At 50.1% G+C, this 21,727-nt stretch overlaps 1 protein-coding gene and 1 long non-coding RNA gene across 4 annotated transcripts; both read right to left on the reverse strand.

Moving 5' to 3' along the window:
• Window positions 1–1,722: 1,722 nt before the first annotated feature.
• On the reverse strand, window positions 1,723–12,499 carry SELENBP1 (selenium binding protein 1). 3 transcript variants are annotated; one of them, XM_074318683.1, is made up of 13 exons: window positions 10,432–10,530; window positions 10,160–10,289; window positions 8,061–8,117; window positions 7,769–7,881; window positions 7,361–7,546; window positions 6,544–6,664; window positions 4,172–4,354; window positions 3,726–3,904; window positions 3,212–3,290; window positions 2,994–3,115; window positions 2,606–2,698; window positions 2,328–2,446; window positions 1,723–2,122 (listed from the first exon to the last, which is right to left on the reverse strand). In XM_074318683.1, exons 3-13 carry the CDS (start codon window positions 8,113–8,115, stop codon window positions 1,960–1,962), a joined length of 1,413 nt encoding a protein of 470 aa, XP_074174784.1. In that variant the 5' UTR covers window positions 8,116–8,117; window positions 10,160–10,289; window positions 10,432–10,530; the 3' UTR covers window positions 1,723–1,959. The 3 variants fall into 3 exon arrangements, with proteins under 3 accessions (XP_074174784.1, XP_019595599.2, XP_019595598.2); XM_019740040.2 differs by lacking the exons at window positions 10,160–10,289; window positions 10,432–10,530 and adding an exon at window positions 12,360–12,499; XM_019740039.2 differs by lacking the exon at window positions 10,160–10,289.
• Window positions 12,500–12,720: 221 nt separating this feature from the next.
• On the reverse strand, window positions 12,721–17,093 carry LOC141568519 (uncharacterized). Its single transcript, XR_012491674.1, has 3 exons — window positions 16,970–17,093; window positions 13,761–13,920; window positions 12,721–12,842 (listed from the first exon to the last, which is right to left on the reverse strand). It is a non-coding gene; the product is annotated as an uncharacterized LOC141568519 (long non-coding RNA).
• Window positions 17,094–21,727: the final 4,634 nt, after the last annotated feature.

Genomic DNA, 21,727 nt, shown 5'->3' on the forward strand with positions numbered 1-21,727 from the left:
GGTATAAACTGATGGAAAGGTACTCCAAACATCACTGTTGGGCCCGAAGGGGAATATAGAGCACTTTGACTAGAAAAGGAGTTTGGGGTAAATTATGTTAACTTAGGAATTTGCAGGTGGCAGGACATAATTAGAAGCTTTAGCAAACGGACAAAAAGTATGATAGTTATGAAAAGGAGATTATTTTGACAGCATTAAAGAAAGGCGAGGTTGAGTGGGTGAAAAGGCTGGAGATGGGAAAAACAGACAACTGTTCATTTATGCCAGGTATTGTGCTAAGAGCTGGGTATACAGTGCTGAGCCAGGTGTGGTAGTCCTTGCCCGGAAGGTAATAATAAAAAAGGCCTGATAAGCATCATTAAAATAACAGCAAATATTTATATAGAGCTTTATATGTGCTGAGGATTGTTCAAAGGGTCTCATAGATGTTACCTTTTATCTCATAGCAACTCTATCAGATAAGTATTATGGTTTTCCCCATTTTACAGATGAGGAGATGGAGGCATTGAAAGGTTAATAATTTGCCCAACATTAAATAATGAGCGATGGAGCCAGGAGCTAAACCCAGGCTTTCAGGATTCAGAATTTGCTCTCAGAAACCATTATATGATAAAGCATTATATGATGGTATATATGACTCCTGAATCCTCGCAAGCACCTCCTTTATAATCTTTTATTCATTCACGCACACTCTGTGCTGATGTCCCAGCTGGGTGCTGTGAGTAAGCTGGGAGTTTCAATTCCATAACATATGTTCGCGCTGAGTTAAGAGCAGGAGGCCCCTAACCTGGAGAGGACAGGGAAGGAGGCTTTGCAAAAGGCTGTGACAACCTGGTCCAGATGGCAGGTAAGGCAGGAGGAGGGCATTAGGGTTCAAGTTGAGGAAGAGGGTTCAGGAGCATGATCAAAAGACCTCAAAGGGAAAGAAAGTGTGATTAGTTCTTGGGGGGGGGGGCTGGCAACCTTGGGGATCTGGGCGGCTCCAATGTTTAAAACAAAGAGACCTTTGAGGAAAACAGGTAAGAAGGGTGGTTAATGCCTGTATGCTGCCTGGTCTTACCTTCGGTAGAGAATAAAGGAGTCAATAGAATTACCACTTGGTTGCTGTCTCAGGTTCCTGAACCTTCCATCTCATACCTTTTATGAAGAATTAAAGAGTAGCAGAGGGAAAGGAGACATTTCTGACTTGGGCCAAGTTCTGAAACACTGTCCAGGAGAGGAGACAAGTGTGCCAGGGCCTGGTCTGTTGACTGGGTTCACGTTGATGTCAGCCCTCCTGCATGGTGACGATCCGGTCGCCCAGGTAGGAGGTGAAACACCTAACGTCCCACAACTGTGTGTCTCACTGGCAGTGGAAATAGATTACACTGTCTGCTTCAGGGGTGTAGGGTGTCTCCTGTGTGTGAGGGGCCCATGACACCGTCCTGGGGTGGTGGGATTTTCGGTTCGTTAAAAGAAAGCGCGGAATAAAAAAAAAAAAGTTTAGAAACAGCAATTGATGTTCTCTGTCCCCAGTTGTCCTTGTGACACCGCATGGAAAATCTTTAGGTTCTGTCTGGCCATAAAAGTGAGATTTCAGCCCCATTAGCATCGTGTTGGAATCACTGGTATGAACTAGGCTCTGTAACCCTGAGTCCTCTTCAGGACTTTCCCGTGCAAGACACAAAGGGTCAGCAGAAGAGGGGTCACAGGCCCCATCCCCCAAAGACAAGGCGACCTAAGGAACAGGTCCACCAGTTTATTTCATGATGCAATATTTTCCAAGAGCTCACGTAAAACAGAACAGTGAACAACACGTGACAGTTGTCAGTAAATGGAGCCCCCTCTCACTATATTTCAGCAGCCACAGCTTGGCTCTGGTAGGATGGTGGCAGAGAAACAGGGAGAGAGAGAGAGAGAGAGAGAGAGAGAGAGAGAGAGAGAGCAGTGGAGCCAGGTCTCTGCGGAAATGAGGGCGCTTCAGAGCCAGATGTCAGAGCTGCAGTCGCCCCCAGGGTAGCGGAGCTCATGGGCCAGGGCTGGGCCGAGGGGCTCCTTGCCAAAGTCCACCAGGAAGTTGGGGTTCAACGTCAGCCCTCCCTTTACTGTGTCTACATCAATCTGCAGCATAACGGAGCCTTCCCTGGGGGTAGACACAAGGGGAGAAGAGAGAGGTCAGAGGGGGGTCCCTTTCCCCAGGACTGTGTGGGCACAGACGTGGGGGGCTCCTGTGGACTGGGCAGGGGCTGTGTGGTGGGGCTGGTGGGGTGCCCGAGGAGTCTTCAGAGAGCCGATGCCCACCAGGAGAGGAGGGCCTGGGAGGGGAGCCCGGGCTGTGTGCTCCTCACCTGATGAGATCAGGGTAAAACTGCTTGTCCCAGGCGCTGTACAGCGATGTGGTGACGTAGAGACGCTTGCCGTCCAGGCTAAGCTGGATCATCTGAGGGCCTCCGGCCACCTGTTTCCCCTTGGGAAAGCCAGGGGTCATTCCCCAGGGCAACACACGGACCCCAGGAGGGGCTCAGGGGACCATGGGAGCCCGAAGAGCATGCTCAGACGCTGCCCTCCCCCTCTACCCTTCTCCAGCCTGGACTGAGGGCACCCAGGACCTGGGGGAGATCCTCACCTTGACCACCAGGGGCTCTGGCTGGGAACTTAGCTCCTGGTCGTCCAGCACTTGCACGGGGCCATCCTTGACGATGCTGCCCCCCAGGAAAAGCTGAGTGGGAAAGGGCAGAGAATGAAGGAGAACAAGGGTGGGAGGGGAGGCCAGGGCAGGAAGAGCAGCCTGCATTGGCCAGGACCCTCACCCTCCCTCCCGTTCCCACGTGTTCCCAGGGCAGGAGAAGGCTCCCCACCATTCTGGCCTACACCATCCCTCAGCCCCCCCCCCCCCGTTTTTGCCTTTTCTGCATCTCCCTGATTCTCCCCCAGCCCCTTCACACCCTCTCCCTCATGCAGCCTCTCATCTTTGCCTCCCTCCCTCCTTGTCTCCATCCTGCTAGGGGGCTCACCTGTCCCGTGAGGCGGGGCCTCTGCGGGTCAGAGACGTCATACTGCCGAATGTCCCCATGCAGCCAGTTGCTGAAGTAGAGGAAGTGGTCGTCCAGGGACAGCAGGATGTCAGTGATCAGGCCTGGGGTGGAGGTGGGGGGCAGTTCAGAGGCTTTAAGCACCCCTGAGCCCAGGCGAATAGCAACCTTCTGATCCCCACCCTCCCCTGGGCACGCACCTGGCATTTCAGGCAGCATCCAGCCCTTCACTTTCTTGGGGGGCACCTGGATCACCTTCTCTGCTGACCAAGTGCCATCCTGCATGGGGTCAGGAGGCAGAGAGGTGAGCCTGTCAGAGCTGAGGGTGGTGGCGGGTCTGGGTCCGCCAGGGCCTACTGTCTACAGGGAGACTGGATACAGGGCCTCCGTGCCACTAGGGTGTAGTTCTGATGCAGGCCCCCAAAGGCAGGGACACGTCCGCTTTAGCTTTGCCTTCCCAGCACCTACACAGCCCCTCACACAAAGCATCCACAGTATCTTCCGAATGAATGAATAAGGCCAGTTAGAGTTACGGCGGAAGTAGCTGAGCACGGACAGCAGAGAGGCAGGCGTGTGGCCCTGGGGAATCTGGGCTGAGGGAGCCCAGCAGAGGCACCGGGTCACCCCAGGGAGAGGGGAGTGTCATGACCACAGAGGCCTGGCCTGGCATGCTGACAGGACTGCTGGGGGTCAGAGCCAGAGGCTGCATGTCACCTCATTCTTGAAGAAGCGCTGGATGGTGGAGCTGAGGGCACAGCCCACAAACCCCTGGGCAGCATCTGGGTTGTGCAGGAAGCGGATCTCCAGGGGGATGAGTCCATCCTGTAATGGCAGGGTCTGCACGATCTCATGGCGTTGCCAGTCCCACACGTATAAGTGGCTTCCATACAGTCCTGTGTGGCGCCGGGGGCAGTGGAAGAGCTCAGGATTGGAGGCAGGAGGCCATGGGCAATGGCTGGGGCCCAGGACAGGGCGGAGGTTGGAAATGGGTTGGAGGGACCAGAAGGATGCTGGAGGAAGTGAGAGCACTCAACACATCCTCAACCCTCACTCAAGTGTCTGGGTCCACACAAGGGAGGGGAGAGGGCCGCAGAGTGCATTTGGGAGCAGAGAGGGGTGTGTGTGCCCAGGCTCCCGCCCGCCCATGGGGATGTTCTCACCTGCCTCTACATCAGCGGGGTTGAAGCCATCTCTTAAAACATTGGGTGCTGCCCATTCAGTGCTGATCATGACATTGTGTCGAGGCTGGTACCAGAAGTCATAGCCCAAAGGCGCAGCTCCCCCAGGCTGCTCCCACGTGCCCTTCACCTCAAACGTCTCTCCATCCAGCAGCACGAAACCCCCTGAGAAGGGTAGGAAGTAGGGTGGCAGTAGAGTGTCTCACCCCCGGCCATGCCCAGGAGGCCCCAAGTCCATTGCTGGTGCCCCTCCTACCATTGGGTTTGTTAGCTCCTTAAATACAAGTGTCCAATGGGCCCCATCCAGACCGTCAGGTAGGAAGTGGGGACTTTTTCTGGTTCCCCTGCCTCCCATCAACTTCCTTCCCCTCTCTGACCTCAAAAATTTCTCCCATGGAGCCAAGAGGTCTCCATTGAGCCAAGAGTTCTGGGACCCAGCATCCTGTGCGTCTCTCACTTCCGGTGTGGGATTGCTGCCAGAGCCTAAGCTCCATTCTGCTCACTGCATTTTTTTATTTATAGAGCTGACAGGTTATATTTATTCATAATTCAACATGGATGCCCATTATGTTTTTCCCTCATGCTGAGTATGACACCTTGACACTTCTTTGCAAATACAAGTCAATGTCTACTCCTATGTGTTATGAAATCTAGGAATGCCACACTCCTCCAATCTCCTAGAAAAAGCAGTTAAATACCGTATTTCCTGAAAATAAGACCTAGTCAGACAATCAGCTCTAAAGCGTCTTTTGGAGGAAAAATTAATATAAGACCCAGTCTTATTTTACTATAATATAAGACCAGGTCTATAATATAATATGATATGATATGATATGATATGATATGATATGATATGATATGATACAATATAATAAATATAATATATTACAATACTGGGTCTTATATACCATAATATGGTATAATATAAGTCGGGTCTTATATTAATTTTTGCTTCAAAAGACTCATTCAAGGGGCGGCTGGATGGCTCAGTTGGTTAGAGAGTAAGCTCTGAACAACAGGGTTGCAGGTTCAATTCCCACATGGGCCAGTGAGCTGTTTCCCCTGCAACTAGATTGAAGACAATGAGCTGTCCCTCAGCTGCTGGAGGGGTGGCCAGATGGCTCGATTGGTTAGAGCGCGAGCTCTCAACCACAATGTTGCCAGTTAAATTCCCGCATGGGATGGTGGGCTGCGCCCCCTGCAACTAAAGATTGAAAATGACGACTGGACTTGGAACAGAGCTGCACCCTCCACTACTAGATTGAAGGACGACTTGGAACTGATGGGTTCTGGAGAAAAGCACTGTCCTCAATATTTCCCAATAAAAAATTAAAAAAAATAAAATAAAGAAAAAAAAGGGTAGGCCCAGTGGCTCAGGCAGTTGGAGCTCCGTGCGCCTAACTCCGAAGGCTGCTGGTTGGATTCCCACATGGGCCAGTGGGCTCTCAACCACAAGGTTGCCGGTTCAATTCCTCGAGTCCCACAAGGGATGGTGGGCTGCGCTCTCTGCAACTAACAATGGCAACTGGACCTGGAACTGAGCTGCGCCTTCCACAACTAAGATTGAAAGGACAACTTGACTTGGAAAAAAGTGCTGGAAGTACCCACTGTTCCCCAATAAAGTCCTGTTCCCCTTCCCCAATAAAATCTTTAAAGAAAAAAAAAGAAAAGACACATTAGAGCTGATTATCTGGTTAGGTCTTATTTTAGGGGAAACACGGTACAATCTACGGCAGTTACGTTAACTGGATGACCTTGTCTGATATCTCATCCCAACATTGGACGACGGGTTCCGATGAGATAAGTAAAACTTGGAGAGAAGCCGCAGAGCGTGGTGATAGGACATGGATTCTGGGGTCAGACTGCTGGGTTTGAATTCCATTTCTGTGACTCACTAGCTGTACAAGTTTAGGTAAGTTACTTAACCAACCTGTGCCCCGCTTTCTAATCAGAATAGCACCCATCTCCTAGGTTAGGTCTGTCATGTAATAGACACTTTATAAGTGTCAGCTCTGGTCATCCCATAAAAGAAATAGCAAATGTGTAGAGTAAGGACCCCAAGGATTGTGAGATTTGCTCATGAATTCACAAAGGCTGATACTAAATGTGTGTGTTTCCTGGGGCCCTATCTGTGCTCACATGGCCCACAGCTGCCTATAACTTTTAAGGGATTTCATCAGTGAAATCTTCATAGAAACAACTGAGACAACTAGAGTCAAGTAAAGAATTTACTCGACTCTAGTTTAAATACTGGATGAGACCCAACCCCCTGGTTTTCCCTGGAAGGTCATTCCCTCCCTTCTGCTGCTTGGGACCAGCTCCCCCACAGATGTGCCTACAGTGCAGGCAGGTACCTTTGCCATTGCCCTTGGGGTCTCCCAGGCTGCTGATCATCACCTCCCCACTGGGCAGGCAGTGGCTGGTGTGAAGGTAGCCCAGGTTACACTTGGTGTGGATGTTCTTGGGATCAATGACCTGGAGAAGGGTACGGAACGGCATCAGGGCTTCCAGGGCTGGGACCCCCACTCCCTACTCCTCCACTTCCCCACTTCCACCTGCTAACCCTGTCCCCTTTCCCTTCAAACATGGACACAATTATCCCTGTGGGAATTGGGCAAGACGCAAGCTGGTCACTGCTGCAAAGCAGTTTGGGAGAGTCAGAGTCACGGCTGCCGCCCCAGGCAGAAAGCACTGACTACTCTCTGCCACAGTCTGTCCCCTATGCGACCATAAGCTCCTCCTGGGCTGGGCTGATGCCAGTGTCAACTTTGTCTCCCAGCAGCCAGCGGTGAGTGCTGGCCGAAGAGGGTGCTCGGCGAAGTGATGAAAGGAAGGTGGGGGTCCCGCGTAAGGGGAGCCCTGGGCTCCTAACTGGCTGGGAAAAATGGCCCCTTCCCCACTCAGAGTGAAAACAAGAACAGCCCCCTCCACCCCCCCACCTCCAGTACCCAGCCCAGGTGCTGGATGGTGACTACCCAGAATGCCACCTGGTGGTGACTACCCAGAATGCCACCTGGATGATGACCACCCAATATGCCTCCCTGGTAACTGTCCTCTAGTCCCTGCTTCGGAGCCCAGACCCTGCCCAACAGCTGGAGGCAGCTGACCTAGGCATGGCTTCCTGCCCATTGGCTGCCCAGGGTGCTGGGTCCACGAGGGCAAAGAACATACCTTGTGCAACTTGGGGGCGCGGGGCTCAGTGCCCACGTCTACCACATAGATGCGGGAGGAGATGAGCGCGGGCAGCACGAGCTTGGTGCGGGCCTTGGTGATGTCCCCGTAGCAGCTACTGCATGTGTTCCAGCCTGAGTGATGCAGCTCGTCCTTCAGGTGGGGCATGGGCAGACGGTGGATGACCTGAAATGGGAAAGGAGCATCGTGGGAAAGGTCCATGGTGCTCACCCAGACCACTTGTGAGAAAGCTGCCCACGGGACCCACTCTGGCTTTCAGCAGCCTCCTACAACCGGCACCTCCACACCCAGGAAGGGTGCAGAAGGATGGAGCTGGGGAAGGGCAGCCCCAGGGCCAGTGCCAGAGGGCAGGTTGCAGGCCACTCAGCTGCCCGAGTGTCACCTCACCTGGCTATACTGGGGAGACTTGGGGTCCACGTCCACTGTGGCTAGATAATCCGGGGCCTCAATGCCGGTGTTTCGGTAAATACAGGGCAGGTAGATAATCTCCTCCCTGGGTCCTGGGGGTAGAAAGCAGGCAGTGGGCAAGGCGGGGTGGAGAGGAATGGCAGGGTCAGCGCTGGGTTTGCCTGAGGGTGGAGTCAGAATTTGAGGTTCCCCCCAGCTGTGCCACCAGTAGAGGGCGCCTGGTCTCAGAGGCCCTTCCCAGGGTGCTGGGTCTCAGACATCAAGCACTTACCTTTCATGGCCTCTAGAGGGGTGGAGTACCCGGGTCCACACTCCCCACATTTCATAGCTGTGGAAATAATGAGGCCTGTTAGCTGGTTCCGCTCGTGAGGGTGAAGGTGGCTTTGCTGCAGGCTGCAGACACCCCCGCCCGGGGCCAAGGCAGGTGCGCTGTCCCAGGTCCCTCCCACCATCCTCCCTGCCCCTCAAAGCCCTGACAGAGTGTGCTTGTGGCGGGAAGCACTGTGGAGATGTGACCCGAAGGCGGATGGACACTCAACAGGACGCAGGGGAAGGCAGGAGAAGGGCCCCTACACCAGAGGTGGGTGGTGCAGTGGTTGTGACACACGTGGGTCCCCATCCCAGCTGGTCACTGATTAACCATGGGGGCTGGGCACATCACTTAACCTGCCCGGTCCCAGTTTCCACATCACCTGTGAAAGGGGGGTAATAAGAATGCCACTGTGGGCTTTTATGAGAAGGAACCAAGAAGGTGCCGGCACGTGTGCAGCTCAGTGCTTGCTGCGGCAGCCAGGAAACCCTGCTGTGTGTGTGTGGGGAGCGGCCAAGTGCAGAGCCAGACAGCTCCCTTCACTGAGAGCTGTCTATCCAGGGACTGGGGCACTTCCTGCTTTTCTCCCTCTGGGTCCTGACCCAGGCTGCTGGCCAGAGCCGAGGGTCTGGTAGGAGATAGGAGGCTGAAGTTCAAGGCTGCAGGGCTGACAGCCCCTGGATGTCCTTAGACCAGTTCCCACCCCTGGGTGGGCCCCACTTCCATTATCTGTAAAGCAGGGTGTTTGGCCCAACTCTGGAGAGCGCAGAGGCCCACCCACCAGAGCTGTAGTAGTGGCTGGCTCTCCTGTTCCCTGAAGGCTCAGAAGAGCAGCCTGACTGCTCTGGGAAGTCAGCTGCTGAGGAGGGCGGCCAGGAGCAGGAATCTGGGTTTGGGGCCTGACCAGGAGGGAGGGGTGAGGAAAGACACGGAGGGAGCTGCAGGGGAAGGAAATCCCGGACTGGAAGTCACAGGACTGGGCACTCCAACTGGTCCAGTTCCAGGCCAGTCTAGCCAGTTTTCTGACAGGCGGGGGGAGGGGGGGCGCACGTGGGGAGCTAGGAGTAGCCAGGGTGCAGCCTGCACTGCTGCCTGGGCCCAGGCCCTCAGACAGGGAGCAGGCCCCCTACTCTCTGCAGCCAAGGACTTCAGAGGCTGCACGCAGCATCAGCATTTTAGAATCCCAAGATCTGCTTTCAAGCTCCAGGTTTGAGATCTACTCTCCATTTTCTCTCTTTCACTTGACCTTCTCTAGGTGGCTAGAAGATCAAATAAGACAATGTGTGCAGGAGTACTTTTGCAAAGGAGGAGGAAGTGTATAAATACAGGTAGGGCCCTGCCAGAAAGGAAGGATCCCAGGCAGTCCTGGGGGCCCAGAATGGGGGTGAGGGCCGAGACTGGGTGAGAGGAAGGTCCACCATAGGAATTCAGGAGCCTTGCTCTGCTGCACAAGCTGTGGCAGGGCTTTGCAGGGGCGGTGAGGGGGCAGGGAAGGAGGGGCTGCACACTGACTGGCAAGGAGAGTCAGCACTCCAGACGGGAACACAGGGGCAAAACTGTGCAAAGCCAACGGGCCCCGAGAGAAGTGGGGTGTGAAGGAGGTGGCTCCCCCTGTACCATCTTGCCCCCACCCCCAGCCTCCCACCCCTGTGCTGTGAGCATCAGTCCTCTTTCTGGAGAAGAACCTCCTCTCAAGCATCTAGGCAAGGTCTCTGAGCCTCTGGTTTGAGGTGAATCCAGGGAAAGTGTTCCCAGCGCCAGGCTGGCTGCTGGGCATTCGTCCTGCCCATCCAAGGGGACAGGAACCTCAACATTCCAACCAGACCCAGACTCCTCAGATATCCATTCCCACCAATGGGGTAACAGCAGGACTTTGGGACTGAGAGGGTGGGAGGCATTGCAACAGGCCGCAGCGAAAGTGTGGGCTCCCTGATTCCCCCCACAGAGTGACTGGTGATTGGGGCATCGCATGGAAGGCCTGAGTTTCCTACTCCCTGCCAGGGGCTGAGGCAGGGTTGTGACAGCCAGCGACATAGAGGTTCTACCCAAGTATCCCGTACCTGATTTTCTGAGCTGCAGAAAAGCACAGTGACCCCAGGCTGCAGCTGGGGAGCTGGCAGGAGCCCAGGGTCATCCTTGCCAGCAGACTCTCTAGCTTCCTTCCCAGGAACCTTCAGAACTCGGGCTAAGCTGAGAAATATATAGGTGGTGGCAGCGCTTCATGCCCTAACCAGCGCCCACCTCCATCCCCACCCAGGATTTCTTCACTTTCTGTAGGGGGCGGCAAAAGGCGGCAGTGTGAGGTTGTGGGGGTCTGAAGCCCCCTCCTTACCCATGTTGCTCGCTGGTACACTTTGGTCCTGCCGGTCTGCCAGGGGAGGGCAGAGAAGGGAAGCTGAGCTGGTGGCAGAGGCAGGCAGAGCCTGGGAGGCTGTGCCAGGGAGGGGCAAAGGGAAGGAATTTATATGACCAGTGGGGGTGGGCGGGGCTGGAGGAGGGCCAGGGCTGCAGCCCAGGGTGAATGAGGAAGGGCAGCTGGCCAGGAAACTCACATGGCCTGGGCAGCTGCTGTTTGAGCTCTGGGGGGTATGTGTACGCATGCAAGTGTGTGTGTGCAGGCGTGTGTGTGCCATGCACGTGCAGGCCTGTGCTGTGCATGTTCACGCATGTCTTTCGTGGGTTCCTGGGCATGTGTGAGTGTGTCTGTGCTGCTCCCGTTGGTCCACCTCTGTTGCCCGTGTGCTGCTTCTGTGTATGAGGCCACACAAGTATGCATTTATGTCTGTGTGTGAAAACCTGGGCTGTGTGTGTGTGAGGGTACCTGTGTGTGTCCTGTGTGCCTTTGTGAAGTGTGCCCACCAGGATATGTAGCCTGTGTGGGTGTGTGCATACGTGCCAGTGTGGGTTTCTGTGAGTGTGTGAGCGTCACGCACATGTTCCTGGCCATCCACACGCTCATCTGTGTACTTGGAGCTGTCTCGTGGCATTTAGGGGGACCCAGGGCGGTGGGCCTGTTTGCTCCTATGGCCACAGCCAGCTAGGCTCTCCCTGATGTTATCCCAGACCTGCTCCAACAGGCACCGCCCTACCCTGCCAAACCCTGCAAACCCATGTGTTCCTGCCACAGCTGCCCGACAGGAAGCAGGACTGGCTAGAATGTCCAGATTCCACTTTCTCAGGCCCATTCATTTCCCCTGAGCTTTGACATGGAAGGAAATTCCTCAGTGTCCAATTGTTACCCCCTCATCCTCAGGGGGCACGGGGACGGAGCCTCCCCATCATGTCCCAGCCTGGTTTGTCCCCAGGGTTGAGGAGCCCAGCAGATGCCACCGTCCTTAGCTGACCTATGACAAGTCACAAAACTCTCAGGGTCTTCTCCTATCCAGGAGGGAGTCCTCCAGCTGGAGGATTCATGACAGCCAGAAGGCTGGGCCTGTTAGCATAGTGTCCCAGGGACATGAAATGGCCCCCAGGCAAACGACAACTGCTTGCTAAGAACCCAAGCAGGGTTGAGGCTCCATCTGTGAGCTGTCTCTGGGGCTGCCCTCCTCCAGAGAAGCTGGGGTTTGAAGGGCTGGACAAGGGAACCCCCCTAAATTGGTCTCCATCCTGACGCCTAGGTTCCTTTTTCCCTCAAAGGTGGCTGCCTGACAGGGTAACTCCTGCCCCACTCTTCTAGAAAACCGCTGACTCTGTGTCTACAAAGCCATTTTCATCTCCTTGGCGTGACATTTTTATTGGATAGTGAAAGGGATAAAGTGTGGGCTTGAGATTTCCAGGAGAAACAGCCAGGGGGTTTCCAAAGCAGGTGGAGGGGAGGAGAGTAGAATTGGTCCTCGGTGTGAAGGGGGTCTGTCCTGCTGGGTCCCGTGGTGAGGGGTCATGTGCCCCAAAGGAAGATCCTCAGAGGCTGCCCAAGGCAGGGTGCTCCCTTATCCCCACGTCGCTCACCGCCCTTGGCCCTTTCCCATGTCTGCACCCTCCCCATTGCATGTCAGCCTGGCATGGTGTGTGTGTGTGTGTGGGGGGGACTGCCCCCCATGGCCGCCTGTGAAGGCTGCTTCTTCCCCTTTACCTGCTTCCTGTCTCCTGGCTGCCCCCACCTACCCTGCCCTCACCCTGTCCCCCACCCCAACACCACCCCACCCCCATTCCTCTTCTCCTGAGAGCTCCACCCCCTACCTGCCCTCCATGCTCCTGCTGTCTGGGCACAACAGCCCAACAGCCAAGGTCTGAAAGAAGAAGAAACATCATCCCCACCCTCTTAGCAGAAGCTCTTGAGTGTTTCACTCCAACAATGTGGTTATTTGGCTTGTTCTAGAGTCTGTCACGGACGGCAGCTTCTTTCCTGCCCCGTGCGTGTCCTGGCTCGTCTCTGGCTGCTCCATGGCACCCTGACCTCAGGATCTGACTGCAGAGCTCCGTTTTCTGGTCGCCCTATGCTCTCTTCTATTTGTTTTGCTCCTGTTTGTTTTGGTGGGGAGGGAGTGGGGTGGCCCCAAATCAGAAAGAGGGTGTCATGTCTTGTTTGTGGAAGTCTCGGGACAGACTTGCTGTGAAATGGGGACAGGAGTGAAGAAGCAGACTGAGCGGTGAAGTCTTCATGGGGGACATGGGAGGAGGGGTGGAGCCCCCCGTGCGGTAGAAAAGACTGGAAGGCTATTCAGCCGGGTGCTACCCCTGGTTACCTGTGCAGAGGCTCTGGAAGAAGGGATTGACTTTCCATTTCTACCTCATATACTTCTGTATTAAAAAAGAAGAAAAAGGTAATTGTGTATTACTTTTGTTTTCAAAACCTGAAATAAAAGTATATTTGTAGGCTGGCCCGGTGGCTCAGGTGGTTGGAGATCCATGCTCCTAACTCCGAAGGCTGCCGGTTCAATTCCCACATGGGCCAGTGGGCTCTCAACTACAAGGTTGCCGGTTGGACTCCTCAACTCCCGCAAAGGATCGTGGGCAGCCCTGCAACTAAGATTGAACACAGCACCTTGAGCTGAGCTGCCACTGAGCTCCCAGATGGCTCAGTTGGTTGGAGCATGTCCTCTCAACCACAAGGCTGCCGTTTAGAGCCCTGCAACTAACAACGCTAACTGGACCTGGAACTGAGCTGCACGCTCCACAGCTACGATTGAAAGGACAACAACTTGACTTGAAAAAAATCCTGGAAGTACACACTGTTCCCCAATAAAGTCCTGTTCCCCTTCCCCAATAATGAAAAAAAAGGATATTTGTATACATATATAGAAAAGAAGGATGAATGGTCATATGTGCTGCAGGTGAGGGCCAGTGGGGGAGCCGTGCTGGGGAGGACTGGCCCTGGTCCCTGTCACCTGCAGCTGTCCCACTAGCCTGCCTGCCGCGTCCTTTATATGCTACATGACCATTCATTCATTCATTCATTCATTCATTCATTCATTCATCTTGCACTCCACAAACGTTTCAGGAGCACCTGTTTTGGTACAGAACGTGGTGAACGAGGCAAAATTTCTGCCTTCTCAGAGATGACATTCTAAGGGGGACAGCCCATCATCAATTGAACTTATAAACAAATAAGGTGATTTCAGGTAAGTGCAATGGAAGGGTGACCGAACGAGCACCGTTAGACGGGGGTCTGGTCTATGCAGGTGCGGAATTGTATGCAGACGAAGAGCGCATACCAACCAGAACCCCGCAGCACACAGATGCATACACGACACCAGGTAGCAGCCCGTGGAGGCCTGAGCAGGACCGGCTGGGCAGGGCGAGGTTTTCACCAGCTCAGCAGAGTTTCTGGGCCTTGTCTTGCTCATTTCTTCTGGTTTTAAGAGATCAGCTCCACGCCCTCAGAAGAAGAAAGTAGCATTTACTGCGAACCTGTTACAGGTGTCACTGGCGCCAGGCTGAGCTCTGCACCCAGCACTTACTTAGCTGCAGTCCTGCCCACCGCCAACCTGGAGAGGTAAATAGCTTTTCCTGCATTGCACATCAAGGACACCGTTTTCCTAGTGTATCCAGCTCCTGGCGCTCGTCTCTCAGCATCTCCCTGTCTCTACCAATGCTGAGATCAACATACTGCTCAGGGCAACGACAAGACTCAGAGAAGAGAAATAAAAGAAAACACAGTGCCGTCTGCCAGTGCTTCCAACAAAGGGCTTGTCCTGAGTGGGCACCTGGAGGGCTTCCTCCCACCTCCAATCCACCCAGAAATGTCCTCCCCTTGGCCTGCCGTTGATGCTTGAAACTGTGTCAGGGGACGGCCTCCTCCAACTCGGGGCTGCAGGGCTGAGCCCTGCAGTTAGACTCCTAGTCCCCTAGCAGGGCCGGTGTGAGCAGCTGTGTGCCTCCCAATGGGCAGCGCGGAGTGGCTAGTGGCCTGAGGACCAGAGCAAGGCAGACACTACAAAGAGCAACAGAAGTGTTTAAAAGCAGCTGTTCCCTTCTTACCTGTTTATCCCCATCTCTTGAGAGAAAAGACTAGAGAGAGTAAGTGAGGGAGATCTAGTTCTCCCTCTCCACGGAAAATTTCAATATACATGAAAGTCGACAGAATAGTATAAGGAACCCGCAGGTATACCTCCTGCCTTCAATAACAATCAGCTTATAACCCACCTTGTCACAGTTATGCCTGCTATCCTCATTCCACTTTGGATTTTTTGAAGCAAACCCTAGGTATTATATTACTTCTTGCATGAGTATTTCAGTACGCACCCCTTTGAGATAAGAATTGTTTTTTTAAACTACAATATCATAATCACACCTATACAAATCAATGTCTTTCCTATTATCAAACATTCATTCAGTGTTCAAATATTCCCTCCTGTCTCAAATTCCTGGTTTCCAGTTTGTTTATTTGAGTCAAGATCTAAAGAGGTTCCATAGGTTTCTATTATCTTTTCTGATAAATCTCTTAAATCTATAGGTGAGAAAAGGAGGTGCCCTCAACACTGATTTGTTTCAGTGAAGAAAGTTCTGACCAGAACACAGATTATGTATCTTGCTACACATCTAATCTACGCAAAGAAAGGTGAAGTGGGTTTGAAAACGCCTTATGTGGTCTGGAAGACATACCAGCAACATTGATTAAGCAACACAGGTGAAAGTTTGCAATCACCTCAACCCTCCCTCCCGTGCCAAGCCTGGCTCCAGAAATGCTGACGCAAGAGCCGTACAATGACTTTTATGCAACCACCTCACCTTTACAGAGGCCTACTTAACTTGCACATTCTAAGAGCCCTGGGAAGAAAGAATTGCACCTTTGGTTAATGGCCCCAATTAACCCAAAACCCTTAGTAAAGCCTCAATTTTGGCCTCCTGACAATACTGTAAATAAAACATCCCAAGGAAAATAAAAGCCATTCTATTTGAGGCTGGGAGGACCTTTGGTCCCTGGAGTCATATCCCTGAGTCAGTTTCTCTACTAAGGCTCAGGACAGACAGGAACAAATCCCCCCCTTCCCTGCAGAACCCAGGGCCTCCGTTTTGTCACCCCAGCATGCTCCCTGGGAAGAATACAGGGTCTACTTCTCCCAGATTCCCAGAAAGACCTGAGTCCCGAGGCTTTGGGAGACATCTTCAGTTCTACAGGGAGTCAGAGGGAGGCCTGGGAAAGAGCCCAGCAGCAGTCAAAGCACACCTGCCACCGGGGTCTTATGACTAAGGGGATCCAACGGTGCTTGACAAATTGGGGTGATCCAAGATGCTGTGGCAAGCAAGACCCAGGAGCGCCCCCAGTGTGGCCCAAAGGGGCATTCAGGCCCAGCCCACTTCAGCAAGTAACAGTTCTTCTCTTGATAAGTAGCCTCCTGGGAGTTGCTGGGTCCCAGTAGAAAACGAACATGGGACCATGGGACACCAGGTGACTTTGTGACCCAAGACCAGCTAGACGGCCCGGGGTCTCACAAGCCCTGGAGTCCTCATGCTCAAGTAGAGCTGGGTGGAGCCTGAATATCCAGAAAGTAGAAAGAAGCCACAAGATGCCCTGCGTGCCCTCTAGCTTGCCCTGTCCTGAAAAATGGCGTCTGCTTCCTCGGTCCACGCCAATGGCTTCGGGAGAAGTTATGCAAGAAGGATATTGAGAAGGAAAACCATTCTACTTTGTATTATAAGGGGCTGGCTTTCCACCACACACCATCACCAGCCAGAAGTGTCCTATTACGAAGAGTTTACAGCCAGGATTCTAGAACCAGACTGCTTGTGTTTGAATTACAGTTCCACCAGTTCCTAGCTGGATGAATTTGGGCAAGTTACGTACCCTATCTGTACCTCAGTTTCCTCTTCTCTAAAAGACGGATAATAAAAATATCTACCCTCATAGGTTGTTTTGAAAATTCAATGACTTAATATAGGTCAAGCCCTTAGAAAAGCAGTTAGCATGCACTAAATGTTAGTGTAATTACTACAGCGGTAAAGTCGACCTGAGAAAAAGTCCGGGAAATCTGTGGCACAAGCCACAACAATTTAATTGTGGCTTTTACCACAATAATAAAAAAATGAAAAAAAATAAAACTTAGGAAGTTTTTAAACATGGAATTTTATAATTAAGATATTCACTTTCTAATCTAGAGAATCAGTGGTCCTTTTCTTAAAATGCAGATACTTAATTAATGCTTCTTTATTCAAAAATAAATAATGCCCTCTGAAAGGTGGTCCTGGAAGTTAGTGGAGAAGGAAAACCCTCCGATGGGTAAAATTTCAGGTAGAACATGTCATTGGCTCTGCTGGAAGGAGACAGTCTAAGGGTCTATACTGATTTAGGTGCGAGGCCAGTGGTTTGGCTGGGTGGACCGACTTGGGTAGAACACAATCAGAGGGTGAGGACAGAAGGCTTGTGAATGGACCTCACAGGAGGGCTGCAGAATACAAGAATATTTGGGTCTCGTATGGCCACTCACCACCATACGGCCCTCTTCCTGGAGGCTGCTCCTGGTGGTCAGGTAGGTGAGGTGAACCTGCTTTGTGGATGTCATTCGGTTTCCTTCCTAGGCGTTCCATGAACAAAGCAGCCATGGTGGCAAGAACACAAGCTGCCCGTGGCCTTCACAGGATGGACCGCCCCTTCCCATGTCTGACCCAGCGGGGCCCATTGTTGAAGGGCCATTTGGCCTGCAAAAGCTACCAAACCAGTCCCACTACCTGGTGAAGGGTGCGTCTGTTAGCTCCCTTTCAACAAGGAGGGGGCAGACATTTGTTCTCTCTAGAAGGCAGTTACATGTTTGGATTTATTCTCTCTGCTCCCATACATCAGCTGCCACCAACGTCTGTGGACATCCCGGATGCCCCATACACCATCACGGTGCCCTGTACACCATCACGGTGCCCCGTACACCATCCCGGTGCCCCATACACAACACGGCTTCTGACCAAAGCTCTCACCATGCTGTGAGAAAGTATTGTCAATGTCTAGCATGTGAAGTGCTCTCCAAATATGAATTCGTCTAATCTTCACAGCAACCATACTGAGCTAAATACTATTATTATCTCTATTTCACACACAGGAAACTGAGTTATGGAGAAGTCTTGCAAATTGCTTAAAGTCAACACTAAGAAGGTCAGTGGCGAGGCCTGCATTTGAATCCAGACAGTTTGGCTCTAGAGTCTATGCTCTTATCCAAGAGTCGTGGATCTTACCACCTACCCCATTCCTCAGAAGCAGTGGCCTTATAGAGACTCAGTTATGGCGAAACCTTCTGAGGCTGGAGTACTGACCACAGAGCGCAATTTATGCTCTGAACCAGCCACCACTCTATGGCACCATTTCTCTCTCAGCCAGATTCCATAACGGACCCAGAAAGAGAGAGAGAGAGAGAGAGAGAGAGAGAGAGAGAGAGAGAGAGGAGTGGGGCCTCTCACTATGACCCCTAAAAACCCATTCGCAACACTTTTGCTTGCAGTCCCACGAATCTGGACTCTGCTGGTTTCGAGGCTGGTATCCTCCACAAAGAAGAGTTGCCAATAGTCCCACTGAACTGGAACCTGAGACAGTTACCTGGCTATTCTGGGCTTTTTATGCCGTCGAGTGAACAGGCAGAAAAGAGGGACAAGATGTTAGCTGAGATGAGTGACCCTGATGATTTAGAGGCAAGGTTGCTGTTCCATAGCAGGGTGAGGAGGGGGACGCCCCAGGGACACCTAGTACCTGTCCAAGGGTTAAAGTTAACAGAAGACGAAAACAGCAGAAGCAAGATAACCGAGAGTTCAGATCCCCCAGGAGTGAAGGTTCAGGTCACTCCATAAGAACCCTGACCATCTTAAGTCCTGGCTGTACAAATTAGTGCTTTAGCAGCTGCATTCTGGTACCAGACTTCCTGGGCTCAAATCTGGGCGCTAACACTTGCTGGCAGTGTATCTCTCTCTATTTTAGTTTCCATACCTGTAAAATGGGGATAAAGACAGTTCATACCTTAAGCGGTTGTTTAAAATTGAGTGAGTAATAGGGGTGGCCGGATGACTGAGTTGGTTCAGAGCGTGAGCTCTGAACAACAGGGTTGCCGGTTCGACTCCCACATGGGCCAGTGAGCTGCCCCTTCCACAACTAGATTGAAGGACAACGACTTGGAGCTGATGGGCCCTGGAGAAACACACTGCTCCCCAATAAAAAAATTTAAAAAAATAAATTAAGTGAGTAACACTTGTAAAGCATTTAGGACAAGGTCTGGCATGTAGCGAACACTCTTTAAATGTTAGTTATTATTAAGGCAAAGGAATGAGAGGAAAGCCATATATACCAGTCCCGGCCTGAGGACCAGCTGCCAAAATGAGAATGGTACATACAACAACCTGTATGGGAATGTTTACACCAGTTTTATTTGTAATAGCCAAAACCCACACAGAAACAATCCAGATGTGCTTCAATGTATGGACGATTAAACAAACTGGTACCCCCACACCATGGAACGTTACCCAACAACAAACAGACACGAACTACTGTGCAGCAAAGGGAAACCATGAACAAAAAGAGAAGGCAACCTAACGAATGGGGGAAAATATTTGCAAATCTTATGTCTATTAAGGGGTTAATACCCAAAATATATAAAGAACTCATACAACTCAGTAGCAGGAAAAAAAAAAATCCAATTAAAATTGGGCAGAGGACCTGAATAGACATTTCTCCAAAGAAGACACACAGATGGCCAACGGGTACATGAAAACGTGTTCAGTGTCACTAATCATCACGGAAATGCCAAACAACCACGTCACACCTGTTAGAATGGCTATTATCAAAAAGACGAGAGACCCCAACATGTTGGTGGGGCTGTGGAGAAAAGGGAAACTTGTAACAGTGGGCTTCCCTGTCTAGTTCCTGATTTGAATACTTCCCCAGTTAATGTTTGTTGTTGGTTTGGGGCAAATAGGCATTGTTATGTTTATGTCTTCTATTTATATTCATATTTGGCATAGAGTTTATTAGGAATGACTGCTGATTTTCATTAAATGCTTTTTTGGGGGTATCTATTAATACAATCCCCTGGGCTCTCTCCTTTACTTTATTGATGCAATGAATTATGTTCACAAAATTATTAAAAAATAAAAAATTTAATGTCCATGATCTATATAAGGAAAAAGATGAACTCTTATTTTAAAGATCAAGAAATGACTCTATGAAAAGGTGAATCATATTTCTAGATGGGAAAATTTAATATAAAAATGTCAATCCTTCTCAAATTAATTAGTTATTATTTTCCATTAGGCATCTCCATGTATTTGAAAGAATAGAAGAAATTATTTTAAAGTTCATATGGAAGAATCAATGGATGGAAATTGTAATGAAAGTTCGAAAAGCTACCTTGAGGGGCTCTTTCTTCCTTCCTTCCTTCCTCCCTTCCTTCCTTCTTTCCTTTCTTTCTTCTTAGTGTTAAAACTTATTACAAAGTAACTGTAATACATCACTAAAACAGAACCTACAAAGAGATTTTAAGTGTATGTAAGGACTTATTATTTTTCCAGGATAGACAAAGGGAAAGGATGTTTAGTTGTACATGGTATTGGAATAACTGTGTATCTGGAAGAAAATGAATGTAGGTCTACTATCTCATACCATCTACAAAAACCAAAACCAGAGAATAAAGATTCAAATTTTAAAAAGTAAAACATATAAATAAAGTATAAATACTACAAAGAAGCAATTCATAGTGGAAGAGATTGAATATAACACTCTTCATTAGCCTAATGGAAATTAAAAGAACAAAGATCTATTTTTCACTACCAGATTGGCAAAAATTAACTGATTATCCAAGTGTCTTTGAGGGTGTGGGGAAATTGGACACGTTCTAATTACACAGTCATATACCATTTATGAGAGTTTGATACAAATCTGTATTATTTGGTTTGGGCTGCCACAACAAAATAGGACAGACTGGGTGGCTTAACCAATAGAAATTTATTTTCTCACGTGTCTTGAACCTGGACGTCCAAGGTCAAGGTCCCAGCAAAGTTGGTTTCTGGTGACACCTTTATTCCTGGCTTAGAGATGGCTGTCTTATTGCTGTACCTGTGGAGAAAGAAAGCGATCTCTGGTGTTTCTTCCTCTTCTTATAAGGGACACCAGTCCTATAGGATTAGGGCCTCACCCTTATGACCTGATTTAACCTAATCTTAGAGAACAAGAGGCCATGTTTTTTGAACTATGACACAAAAACAACAGCAGAGGGAACTCTGTAGTCAGAAAAGCTATCCTGAATCATGCGTCCTAAAAGTTCAGGAACACAAATATCTCCAAAAGAAATGAGCAACAGAACAGAATCAAGGGCAAATCCTACCCAGAGTTATAACAAGAAAATGGAGAATAAGGAGCAGAATAACATGCCTACTGACAACGAAAGCATGCCAGATAGATCTGCCCACAAGCAGAACCAACTGTAATCCACTAGTTCAAAATGAGCTGAAAGATATTGAAAAAATTATACAAGAAATAAAAGAACAACATAAGTCAGAATTTGAAAAAAGCAGTGATGAGGTGACCAAACTCAGGAATGAACTGGAAATAGAAGAAAAAAAATATTTTAAGAAATGAAGACTAAACTAGACGGAATATAAAACTGAATAAATAGTGTCTTAAGAGAAGTAGAAGGTAAAAAAAATTAAATTAAAAATAAATGAAAAGTTATTAAGGATTCAATAGATAGTGGCAAATAGTAAAGATAGGTAAAGAATATCAGAAACTGTAACATACAGATAGTATGTAGCCCAAAAGAAGAAAACCAAAGCAGGGGGTGAGAATACACACTAAAATCTATAAATTGAGGAAAATTATTTTTTAAAACTACATATTAAAATAATACATCACATACATAAGAACATTGACTCAGAATGACTAAAACAGTCATGTTCTAGTAAAATTATTGGACTTTAAGGACACAATTTATTTCATCATCTAGGCAAAAAGAGCAAGTGACCTATAAAAAGAGGAAATTTCATTGTCATTAGACTGTTTGAAAGGAATGACTTATGTCAGAAGAAAACAGAGTAACATAACTAAGAGGTACTCAAGGAAAAAAATGTGGGCCAAGGATTTTATATCCAGCAAAAATAACTCAGAAGTTTGAAGGGCACAGACAACTGCTACCAGCACTTACTAACCTAGAGAATATAGATTCCATGAGCCCTCCCTGAAGGATCTAGAAAAAAAGCTTTAGATAAGCAAAATGACTAGA

Source organism: Rhinolophus sinicus, linkage group LG14 (genome assembly GCF_036562045.2).
Source record: "Rhinolophus sinicus isolate RSC01 linkage group LG14, ASM3656204v1, whole genome shotgun sequence".
Taxonomy (NCBI): Eukaryota; Metazoa; Chordata; class Mammalia; order Chiroptera; family Rhinolophidae; genus Rhinolophus; species Rhinolophus sinicus.

Excerpts from the sequence above, each read along its gene's own strand:
- SELENBP1 (XM_019740039.2), bottom strand. Across the intron at positions 4,355-6,543 it reads CCCCAAGGGCAATGGCAAAG|GGGGTTTCGTGCTGCTGGAT; the intron begins GTACCTGCCTGC and ends TACCCTTCTCAG. Across the intron at positions 3,905-4,171 it reads CCCCGCTGATGTAGAGGCAG|GACTGTATGGAAGCCACTTA; the intron begins GTGAGAACATCC and ends GGCGCCACACAG.